At 31.7% G+C, this 13108-nt stretch overlaps 1 protein-coding gene across 6 annotated transcripts in view; it reads right to left on the bottom strand.

The window, feature by feature from the left end:
- The window catches only part of LOC143248996 (F-box only protein 21-like), a 76318-nt gene that overhangs the window by 36921 nt on the left and 26289 nt on the right, over positions 1–13108 (bottom strand). For all 6 annotated transcript variants that reach the window (XR_013027330.1, XM_076498101.1, XM_076498104.1 and 3 more), the window contains exon 6: positions 6180–6313. Coding sequence is in view for 5 of the 6 variants with exons in the window: in XM_076498101.1 (XP_076354216.1) it covers positions 6180–6313 (134 nt within the window). In the remaining variant the exon portion in view is untranslated. The remainder of the gene's footprint in view (positions 1–6179; positions 6314–13108) is intronic.

A 13108-nucleotide genomic window follows, 5' to 3' on the forward strand; every position in this document is an offset into this window, starting at 1 on the left:
CATGATGGCTCAAAATAAATTATCACTGACAATGGCTCAAAATAAATACATGTTGAATGTGACAGCTTACCCTTCACAGAATTTTACTATGACTATGACAGACAGAAAATGCTCAATAAACTAATACTGATGTATAACAATATACATGTATAAACAAACACATGTAGGAACATCACATGAAGTCATTCGTGTATGTTCAACAAACAATAAACTAGCTACGATACATGAAGCCAACAGCTAATATTTTTGTGTTCCATAGGCACGATATATTTTATTACTTATTCTTTGTTACTTTTGTTAACACTTGTTCTTAGAATATTTAATGTATCTAATTTCATTTCTTGTATCATACTTTTATCAGAAATAACTTTTACACTTATCTTCACATATATGGATTTAGGACTAACAAAAAAATCTCATAAGATGGTTAAACATCATAAGATGCAATAGAGACAGTGAAAAATATTGTTATTAGCAAAGATACTTAACTCATTAGATTAGCTTGCATTATTTCCTAAGTAAATATGTAAGAAAAGTATATTAATTCTTGTTACAGGTTTGGTGGATTACATCAACTTTGTGACCCAAAGTGACCTGAGATTTCAAAGTGATTTTTAATGCTTTGCTTTCCTTCCCAAAATTTAGCAGATTTTTTATAAACACATTACAAGTCTTTTGAATAAACAAAACGTCAGAATTTTTAATGAAGTATTTTTAGTAAAAATATATCCTTGAATATAGAGTCAAAATGTTCACTACTCTAAGTCAAAATGTTCACTACTCTAAGTCAAAATTGGTTTTCATGTTAAGATTAAAAACACTTTACTTCATCTGAAAATTATAAAATTTCGTTTGTGTAATCTCAAACCTACTAAATAAATTTTGAAAGTTTTTTTCAGCAAACCTTTATATTCTGGCTGCTATTTTCTATACCCTAATTCCATATACATTTTGCCAATTTTACTGACCTTGTAATCATCATAAAAATATGAAACCTAAACTACCCCTTTTTCTTTCCATAATGACTGCAAATTGTAACATGAAACAACTGTCTATCCTAAATAGTTTAAAGCTAGTAATAGTGTAGATTTGTTTATCCTAAAATTTATTTTCCAACTTTGACCAATGTCTAACTAATAATTTTGTCACAAAGATATAAATAACACAGTAACTTGTAACTCAAGTGCTGTATTGAATGATGTAATGCACAAACTGCTCATAAGCATACAAAAAGTTATTATTAATCTTATTTTTCGTTATATTACTTATCTAACCTTATCTTATGTAATATGATTCTAAGTTTCACAGTTTAGTTACTTTTATCATAATACAGAAAACAAATGAAAAACAAGAAATTAGTTCTTACCTGTACTCGTGTTTTCCTATTGACTACTGATGAACATTAAGTTTGTTTTAATACTAACAGTACTAGTACATCAAATATTTTAGTCAATTAAATTAGGTATCTAAAAGCACAGAATTACAACATGCAGAAAACAAATGATATCCTATGAATACTATAATTTAACTGAATTTCTATCTATGCAACAGAAGTAGGCTCTCACATAGGCTGGTGCTGCTCCTACCAACATATGAGCAGAAAACATCCATGAACCTGGTTAAGATGTCCCCCAACTTTGTCCTCTTTTTCAAGAATAGAGGAAATAACTCTAACACTCTGGAGAGAAAGTCTCTATCCACCATCACTGTAACTGTAAACCAGATATAGTTAGAATTTTCTAGCTCCATTAGTAAAATCTGGAGGGTAATACATGTTGGAAAGTCCTGAGGAACAGTGCTCTGGAAACAGTGCAATTGGTGACCCAAGTTCCCTAAATTTCTAAAAGCAAACCAACCTTAATTTATTCAATACAATGATCAGCAGGGATAGGCAGGATTCCCTTCAGATTTAATAGTCCACAAGTGACGGTCCAGCATAGTATGGTAATACCACCTGGTAAGCTTCTAGGTGCTCTTACAGAACACTGCATTTTTACAGAGGCTGTTTCAACTAGCACTAGTTATTGTGAAATAATAGTTGCTAGTGCAGAACTGCTTTGATTAAAGCACATCTGTCTGGGCAATACTTTCTGCAGAGTGGGACCCTGTGAAAACAAGGTAGTAGGACCTTGAAAGTCAGATACAAATATTCTCACCTGGATAATTTGGCAGAAATGATTAATCTACCTGATAGGTAACTGAAATCATCAATTGGGACCAGTTACCCAAAATGATGTGAGGAATCTGGAAAGTACTGGAGACTCAAAAAATATATACTCATGACAATTAAACAGTACTCAATAAAGTTTTCATAAACAATGGCAACTATGAAAGATGGAAAACTTTTATCAAAGAGCCAAGTCAAAAGACCAGTTATGGTTTACACCATTAACTGAAAAGGGTTCAAACTTCTCTCAATACAACATTGCAAGTATAATGTCATTACCATTGATAAAAGTGTCTTTTGAACTAAGTAAAAACTGAAATAGATAAAGACTAACCTTAGAAATTAAACCCAAACACCTTACAAAAGACAGCATAACCTCTTTGCTATATCAGATCATGTCTGCCTCCTCAGCAAGAGCCTGAAAAGTGGAAAAGTTAAAGATGCTAGAAGAGACTGCAGAAGCATAAACCCAGATGTAGCAGCCAATCTGGTGCTATCAACAGAATCTGATAAGGAGTTGGAATAAGTACTTCTTTCTTATCTTAAAATCACACATGAAGTCAAGAGAAGGTTGAGAGTCATAATCCCATCCTGTCCAGAAAGAAAGTAGCTATTGCCAAAGCCGAAAGATGATGGTACTGGAGACCAAATTGTCATAATTTGCGTGATCCATTGAGAGACCAACCCACCAATCAGAGTAACAAACAAGAGCCAGTCCAACAGAATCTTGCAATGCAACATGTACTCCATTAGAAGAATCTGTTTGGACAGAGACAGTGGACCTACCACAACAGGCATCACCTGTGAAATACTGAAAACTAGAAGAATGATTAGTCCCAAGACAAAAAGCTCAAAATTTAAAAAAATTTAGAAGCCCTAGGCCACATACCTCCTTGATAAAAAAAAAATATAAGATACAACCATGAAATAATCAGAGTGATGCCTGATACCTTACCCCACAAGAAGCCCAGACCAGGATGTCTTGTCCAGTGAAGGGTAAGAAGGATGAAAGCATTGTGTACGGAATCCTTGTTGTCTTTGTGTAAACTCTAGAATTTATGACTACTGATACATGCACCTCATCCATAAAGCATGATATCTGTGAGAAAAAAAAAAACTCTGGACAAGGTGGCAGCACAGGAACACAAGTCTTATAAGTGTCCCAGTTGACCAACCCCTCAAGACTAAAGAAAGATTCTGACCGATAAAAATGAGGACACCAGTAAACAGATGTGTATAAACCTGGATTAACTAAAGACCAGTAAAAGGATCACTTGTGTTTTTGTCCCAAAGACATGATGGATTCAAGTGATGCTGATATTCCCAAAAGAAAAAGAACCAGCTGTGCAATGAGAGAAGAAGATGTGAGTGAGAATGTTGTGTCCTATTCTACAATGGTGAGCAGGAATGGAGACAGCTGAGCCCAATTGAGAGATGAGACGAGAAAAAATATCCAGACTAATGACCTACTGAACTGAAGCAAGAATATATGTCACGTTCAGAAAGGAAAGCCTGCTTTGGTTGTATCTGAAAGCAAAACCAGGATGTGATGGTCTAACAATTGATGAGATGGTACCAGCAGTAACAAGTCATCTGTGGAATGGTGTGTGCACAGTACCCTGGAATGAAGTTTGTTTGTTTTTGAATTTTGCACAAAGCTACTCGAGGGCTATCTGTGCTAGCTGTCCCTAATTTAGCAGTGTAAGACTAGAGGGAAGGCAGCTAGTCATCACCACCCACTGCCAACTCTTGGGCTACTCTTTTACCAACGAATAGTGGGATTGACCGTCACATTATAACGCCCCCACAGCTGAAAGGGCGAGCATGTTTAATGCGATGGGGATGTAAACCCGCGACCCTCAGATTACGGGAATGAAGAGAAAAAAAAAAAATTGTATATTATGACAGAACCCATGTAAAGCCTATGCAAGTCTAAAGGAAAAAAATATAGAACTGCAGTATTTGACTCTTGTGCACCACAAATATCAATGGTGGAACTCCACTGCAAAGGTAAAGTGTAAATAGGAGCTCACAACAATCAAGTTGGACAAACAAAAACAACAAAAAAACACACACACACACACACACACACTAAGGAATGAATAACTTATGAACCTTGGAGAACCTAAGAATTGATATAGACACATAAGATTGATAACTGGACACCAATCTCCTGTAAGCATAGGCTAACAGGTGACAGGTAAAAAAAACTTTGAAGAACGAGCTCAACTCTCTCACAACTTTCAGACCATATAGACTAAGATAACACTAAATTTAAGTGCCAAACTCCACTGAGCTACAGGGGAAAGAAACCCTACAGGTTGGGCAGGTAATAGTGGAGATGTGAACTGAATGACCAAATGTGATAGTTCCTGGACATAAAGTTAAGGTTACCACACTTCAGTAAATACTAAGAACTGATCCTCTGCAGTCCCTAAAGGTATATAATAATCACCAAAGCTACTGTCAATCTATCTAACCAGTAAAAATTGTTCAAAGACCTTTCAGCCATGAAGTAAGCTACAGACTCAAAAATAACTGGGAAATCTCAAAAAATCATGCACTGTAAGAATCAACTGAAGAAAAAAAATCAATGGCAGCTTATCCCAAAATGGCTTCCTTTTCATTTTTCATAAGAAATTTAAACACTGTGTTGATGACTATTGATTTGAACAGCATTTTTTGGGAGGTAAAGCAAGTTACTTTCTTAAAGCAAAGCAACTTCAGGCTAGCTGTCATTTCCAATGTCAAAAATTGAGCCATATAACCCAGTCCTGCAAGTCCATAAAGTTACCACAGTCCCCACAGGTGTCTGAAGATCCAAAAGACTAAAAGAATGCACAGAATAATGTGAAGCTAAAGTCTCCCCCACAAGTTGAAGATCACCCTCAATTGCAGCCTCAGAACCCACAGATCCAAATGTCTCCATCTCACTAAGAATAAGTTCACTGACAGCCTCGATTGAAAATGACCTCCCTAAAAGTTTAAGAATGCATACTGTAATCAGCTTGCCAATTGGAAGAAGAAAAATATTTTTTTTTTTAACTATTATCATCATCATTACTATGATATTCAACTAACTTAACACATTAATATTCAAAGTATCTCAGAATGATACTAATACTGGGAAACTCGTTAATGATGCTTTGTCAAGAAAAAGTGATAAAGCTATCTGAATGATATGCTTATATAGAGTGCCAGGACACAAGGCACACTGATGTAGGTGCAGAGTATCACAAAACAAATATCACCAAGAGCAACTGAGGGAAGTATAAAAAAAATGGAACAAAGAAGAAAATATCAGACAAATTTTTAGATTAGCAGAGAAGAAACCATGGTTATTGAGTAATAGTTGCAACAGTCAGCAGAGGTAAACATGTTTTGGAAATTAAAATTACAATAGAGAGAAAAAAATTCAATCATAGGACTGAAGATTTTCAAAAGAAATTATGATCTTGAAGTTGACAAAGCTTTTAATAAAAAGATACAGTATGAAACTTTTTTTTTTTATAATAAATTCATCAAAACAGTGTACTGGAAGATTTTATATATTAGCAAGCTATATTTGCAAAAAGAAAGAAGTTAATGAAATCAAACTCTAGTTAGTCTTATCTTAATCATCTTAAGACATTACTTATTCTCTAAGGTCAATCAGTTATACAATAATTTTGTTAAATTTTTAAATAAATGGTTTTTCTCCACACACACACACTTTCTTACTATCACTGGCAATGCCTTGATGAATTGCCTTTGGTACAGAACTAAAATTTGCCAAAATGTTATTATCACGAATAACACAAAGCATGTGATATTCATGTAGAAATTAGACAAAAATAATGTTATACTGTTTTTAAAATAATTCTCAAACAGAAACATTTTAAGAAAAAGATTATTCTACATCATCTGAGAGAAACATAACTATGCACAAAATGAAAACCATAAATGTATACATGTAATATTAAATAACAAAAGAAGTTTGAGAGTATTAAGTTTCTAAAATCATTTCACTTACTCTGGGTTTTCTAACCACTTCAAAAGAAAATGTTGTGGTGAAAGCACTGGAAAGCAAGAAACCCCAAGTCGTTTTGCAAGAATAATATAGAGAATTCCAAGTGAAATCAAGTTTCCTGTGTGTGACTTCAGTACCTTGATTAAAAAAACATGATAAAACAGATGACTTCCCTCATCAAGGAAGAATGCTATCACTATGTTAAACAGTTTACAAACAAAAAACCTGATTACTTGTTTATCAAAAAAGTGCAAGAACTACAAGTGAATTAAGAATGTAAAATAAAGTCAAAATTAACATACCCACTACTTATAAAAGTTGTGAATTACACATTATTCTAACTAACTTTATAAGTATTCATGATGAAGTTAAAACCAAGACAAAGTGAGACAGTTTCCTTGTTTCTTCTTGTCTTTACACCGTCTGATTTCGTATTCTGAAGTTATATTAGCTTTTGAAAGAAATAAAACTAAAATTTTCCAAAACAAGTACAATACTACATATATGAATACCTCGGTCAATATACACACTGCATTTACATAAGCAATGTAATTATTGATAGGTTTATCACAGAGTTTACACTAAATTAATGATTTAAAAGAGCTGGGCAATTTATGGAGTTTCTAATTGATTTATTAATGGGCTCTTCAACCAAACACATTCAATTAATTAATTAGTCTAATAAGATTAATGATTAATGATCATATTTTGAACTTATTTGGCTTCTTCAAAACATTTTCAAATACCTTTTGTTTAACATGATACTCATCTTTAAGCACAATTTAGGATTTAAGTTACATCTTAGGCCCTAATCTACTGTACATGAAAATATGTCATATTATCACATACATCAAACAAACTACATAGCATGAAACCAGTAATCAACTAAAAATATAATTAATACCATTCCTTTCATTTCTCTACAAACTTTCACAAGGATACTAAAATAACTAAATTTTTGTTGATGAAAATAAACAAATTTTGTTGGCATTAATTATGAATCACAAAAACACTATACATAACATTTTGGGTTTTTTACTGGGCATAATCCTCAAACACATTCTAAAGAATTTTCCCTAGAATAGTAATAGATGTAGCAATGAAGAAAACACAGCATTGTTACATAAAACTGGGATAGTTATGACTAAATAAACTAATACTTCATTAAAAATTATCATTAATGAAATTAATTTAACACTGTAATGGAAAAGTAAAATAACTGTCTACAGATTTTATTTGATAAAATCATTTTCTTTTTTATTTGTAGTTAAGCAAAAAGCCATACAGTGGGCCAGCTGTGCTGTGCTACCATGGGTATTGAAATGCAGCTTTTAGCATTTCAAGTCTACATACATACAGTTGTCCCAATTGGGGAGGGGACACTGATAAGATCACTAAACATTCTTCTGAGAATATGTAACGAATAATATATAATTTGGTGAAAACAAATCGACTGTAATGAATAATCCTATAAAGAAATACAGCACAACATTTATTATTATGCAAGAAAACTTGTAATCATAAAAAAATTACTTATCTGCAAATATTAAAATTATTCAAAGTTGAAAAACTGCAGTTTTATAGTAAACTTTAAAAGCATGGTAATTTTTCTAATTTTATACTAGCTTGAAAGATAACTTTATAGATGTGAAAACACATGCTTTTAACTAAACTGTTTATATTGACAAAAGTTAGTTTACACTTTACAGGCTGGATAAAACTGTAGAAACATGTGGATGCTGCAAAATCACTAAATAGTCATCTCATGATACTAGACTATGTTTACCCCTTTTTTGTATAATCAAGTTTATATACACGTATAATTAGATCAAATATACTTATAAAACCATCTGAAATAGTCCAAGACACATATGTTAACAACTATTTAGAATGACAAAGATTAATATTATTCAAATAATTTGACCTAATTTGCATACCTAATATTATATTTTCAATATGGTCATCATACTTGAGAAATTTGTAGTTTATTCTTTTTCCTCCAGTATAACACATTGCATTATAAACAGTTATCATTTACCTTTTGCATTGTTTCATTTACTGTTCAAGGTCCCTTTGAATAGAAAACTATGCAATCTTTAAACCAGTTTTTTGGAAGCAATTTATGAATAAAAATAATGATAAAATAAAACAATTACACATGGAGAGTTTCCCTTTCATCATGAACACATGACCATCATCTTTTCCGAGTTCAGACACAGGTTTCAAATCTGCCGGAATGAGACAGCTGCTTACATTTACTGCATGATACAGTCTCATGTACTGATTAGAAAAATTTGAAGATAATGACACACTAATATAGCAACTTTTTACACATATTTTGTGCCTTTTACTAATGTACGTGTCATCTTACTCCAAACAAATCTAGGGGTGACTTGCATATCATCATCACTCTTATTTACAATATTTTCAATTTTTACCTACATATAGTGACCATTCAAACAAACAAATTTGGACTTGAATAATACAAAAGCCATGAATTTATCTGCTTTTTTGGGATTGTACAATTTCAAAACACTACCTTCTGAATGCAACTGCCATTTCATCTCATGTTAACATTTTTTTTTTTTAAACCAAACTGCTGTGTGAATTTGAAAATTATCTTGTCAATAAGTGGATGTATCTTGAACAGCCTGTCATGACAAGAAGTACCTTTGGCACATTGACCATTACTGTTTGCAAATGTAGTAAGTTCTTGACCAAATCAAATTTATCCCTAGTAAGGTCATGGCAAAAACCAGGAATATTAGTTAGCCAAAACTTGTCTCAGTAGTCCTTTATCTCAGGTTTATTGACCAAGTCCATTGCAAAGTGCAAAGCCAAAAAATGCTATTATCTCTTCATGGTTCACAGGTATTTATTTAAAAAACTGTGAATGTGATTTCAAATCATAACATTTCCTTCATAAAACTCATAAAAGAAAAGCTGTTTCTGTTACAATGTGATCAAACACAATATCATCTAAGAGTAGCTGCAAAGAATTGACATAGTACACACCATTTAGATTTTGGTTTCCCCTGTACCTTTAATTTCTCTCATCAAAATTGGAAATTAAAATATAAAATGTTCATCACCCATCAACAACCTCCACCCATTATTATTTGCACCAATAAGTCCATACTCAGTTTGACTGCTATGAATAAGTCACTCACATGCAGTTTGTTGTATTCTAACAGGCCTAGCCCTGAGAGGACATATGTGTAGTTGTACACCTTATTTGTAACAGCAATGGTAATAGGTATATTGTTATTACCTCCTACACCATATCCATAAGACATCCCTTGAATTCTAAATGGAAATTTGGCCCTTTTATGAATGGGAACCTCATAATCACTATCACCATCATCACATATCCCAACAAACCCAATTTTAGCATTACTACTATAACTAACTATATCGGTAACAGACATATCACACTCAAAATAATAATTCAGATTCAGAGCCAGAATCATCATTGGCTTGCATAAGATTAGTTTTCAAGTGTGAAAACCATGGAGCAATTTGATTCCATTTTGAATCAATTTTTTTTAATAAAAAATTAACAATTTTCAATAAATATTATGAATATTTTGAACAGTAACATATGCCACATTGGATACAAATCAGAAACCGAAATTGACAACTGTGCAAATTAAACTTTTACTGATTTTTGAATGATGAATTACCACTTCCACCAGGAAATTTCAAACCCCATTACGAGGTCACCATATGGTGACAGGTCTAAAGGATTAAGCAATACATAACAAAATCCAGGGAGTCCCCTTTGTTTAACTAAGGACTTAATGATGCACATTGTCAACCTATTATAGGTACAGGTCTGGTAATTTAAAAATTAGTTAAATGAACAAGTTATTCAGCAATCAGTATATTTGTTGAGCAAATAAATAATAATGAATGTTAACTCTGTTTTGTAATTAAAGCAGCCAGGATTTTAAGAGGGTGGCTAACTTACAATTTATAAAAAGAAAAACCTCTACAATATAGTTGATAAGAAAATACCATTTATATTACAGATTAAAATCCTCGTAGTTTGCAAAGTTAACTCTCACTAGAGGCTCAGTTGATTCAACCAAATCCACAAGCACAAACTGAAATCTATTTTCCATAATAAAACTTCTAATAAAATGTGTATTTTCAAACAATTGTAAATTTTAGTAAACATTATAAGTATTATTTATAAAAAAAATTCAGAATTTCTAAAGAAATATTTTTACTTAAATTTCTCCATGAATATACAGATTCAAAGTGTTAACTGCTCAAGTGCAAAATGATTTTCATGTTAAGATTCAAAATACCTTTCTTCATCCGAATACTCTAATAAAACTTACTAAATAAACGTTTTTGCTGTAAAATTTTTCTGTTAATTTCTCTTCCCCCATTCTGAGTATATTCCATCAACTTGAATTACATAGTAATCACCATAAAAAATAAAATAATTCTAAACTACCCTGTTTTTCTTTCTATAATGACTGCAAATTGTAACAGGAAACTAAGGTTTATTCTAAACAGCTAATGGTCATAGCAGTATACATGTTTCAACCCCATCTTGCCAAATAATCATGACACATAGGTTGTAAATTATATGGCAAATGTTTAGTTCAAATTACACAGTGCATAAACTATTCATGAGCATAACTCACGAAGAATTTTTAAAAGTTTATACCAAAAAGGAAAGTTTGAACTCCCCAAGCCCTCTTCTTTTCACATGTGGCCTAAGCTAAGTACTGAAATGCTAGTTATCTTTGTTCGAGCTGCTGGACATCCGCTTTCCCTCTGGTCAGCAACTCAGAATCAGGGACAGTGGCAGATAGCCTTCATAGCTTTGCCATAAACTCAAAAAAGAAAAGTACTCCAACAGTTTATAGAGCTATTATGTTTGGTAGAAATAAGCCCTGAACCACACTTTCAAATGATGAAACAAACCTTCCAAAGCTGAACAAACTCGAACTAATCAAATTAGCTTTATCAAATTAAATGTCAGAGAAATGAAAGACGCCAATTAGATTGTCATGTTAAAGACTGTTCAGTCTTGTGGGATTAATCAAGATCCTAGAATCAGTAATTTTCACCCCTTAATTGGTTCCCTTTCTGACAAACAAGTTTTTCTTTTATTTATCTCAATTATGTAAATTCTTTATTTTTACCCACAATCTTTCTTAATAACTGTTTATGATAAAAAATAAATGTGAAAAACCTCAAATTTAGCTCTATCTGCTTACAATTTTCTTCTTAATCAATCTTTATATCATATCCTTATTTGATTTGATAAATATCCATTAGTTTTTGTTGTTTTTTTCTGACATATTCTTTGCATTAAATGAAACCTTTCTAACCTCTTTATATCCAATATTTTGATTTCTTACCATATTTCATAACAGAAAAAAGTCACATTATCAAAAATATTTTGAAAATTGATTAAAACACTTCCAGGCTGTTGTGGTGTTTTTCCATAAGTGGTGTTCTTACACATCACTTTATCTAGCCATTCCATTCCCAGTTTGACCATGTTAAAGAAAAGTCCACCTTTCAAATGCACTTTGATTATAGGTATTGCAAATTTTCTTTAACTAATAATGGGTAAATTTTAACTAGAGAATAGCTGACATAACCAGAACACTAATATAAATTAAAAGATTACTTTCATAAGTCATGACATAATTGATTATGCTGAATAAACTTGAATTAATAAAAGGTGAAGATTCCATTGGATGATTAAATTAGATAATGTGGTTATACAGAGGAAATGTGCTTTTATGCAATGAAAACTCACAGCTTTGGTCAATATAAGCAGACCACCCTCAGACAATGTACTGTTAAAAACAATTATGAAATCAAAGTATAATGATTATTCTCAGTAGTGTACAAATTAAAAATAGGTAGTAATAGCTGTTTTCAAGAAATATAAAATACAAATTAAATATTAGTAATAAAATGATTAGTATAAATAGCAAAGAGATCTGAATATTTGTTCAAAAAATATTTCAATTTTTTTGATCAGTATAAACTACTGCAAATTTTCTTCTATTTATGTCTGTTTCACATTATAGAATTTTAATACTGTTTTCAGATACTGAGTGTTTGATTTCTTTTAAATACTCAATAAACATACGACAATCCTGTGAAATGTTTTTTAATCTTTTCATTCATGACTCCTTAAATATTTTTTTCAGATAATTTCTGAACAAAGATGTTTTTATTTTTCTCATTTTTGATGAGGTGGTTTGATATTCCAAAGTTGTTACTGACATCTTCAACAAGAGCAGTACTGGTTATGATAAGGTTTTGTGGTTTCTTATTGGATTAAGTGATTTACTGTTTCTTTGTTTGGGTTTCACGGACTCTTTTATTTAGCTTTTTCTTATAGGTAACAATTTTTATGAATGACAATCTCTAATACTCTTCTTAATTTACTGTTTAGTTTACTGTCAACTGAAATTTAAGTTAAGCATTTTAAGGTTCCACATTTGTTGAAAGTAATGTGCAGACATCCAGATTATATGCTGTTCTGAGTGCATTGGTTTTAAATAAACATGTATCAAATTTAGTCAATTTCCTACTGATATGAGTGTTAAAATAATATCTCTGAAGAAATTTCAATATTGATGTAGATGTTGGGGTGAATTTTTGTTGATGTAGCAAACTTTGAAGTTGGTTTGAATGGTTAATGAAAATGAACATTCATTATGACGACCCATTATGTTTTGTCAATTTTTCATTCTCAGCAACTTATTTTCAGGTATGAAGATTTCTTTTAAATAATAAACCATATGAAAGTCCTTTCAAGTGTTCTTCGATGTTCCATTCTCTTCCAATTTCACCTATGCAAGACTGTTCATGTATGCCACATTTCATTTTTGTATTATTCTGTTGGTCTCCTTCTGCTTTTGGTAATTCCTTATCAAAACTTTGTACAT

This window comes from Tachypleus tridentatus, chromosome 4 (assembly GCF_004210375.1).
Source record: "Tachypleus tridentatus isolate NWPU-2018 chromosome 4, ASM421037v1, whole genome shotgun sequence".
Taxonomy (NCBI): domain Eukaryota; kingdom Metazoa; phylum Arthropoda; class Merostomata; order Xiphosura; family Limulidae; genus Tachypleus; species Tachypleus tridentatus.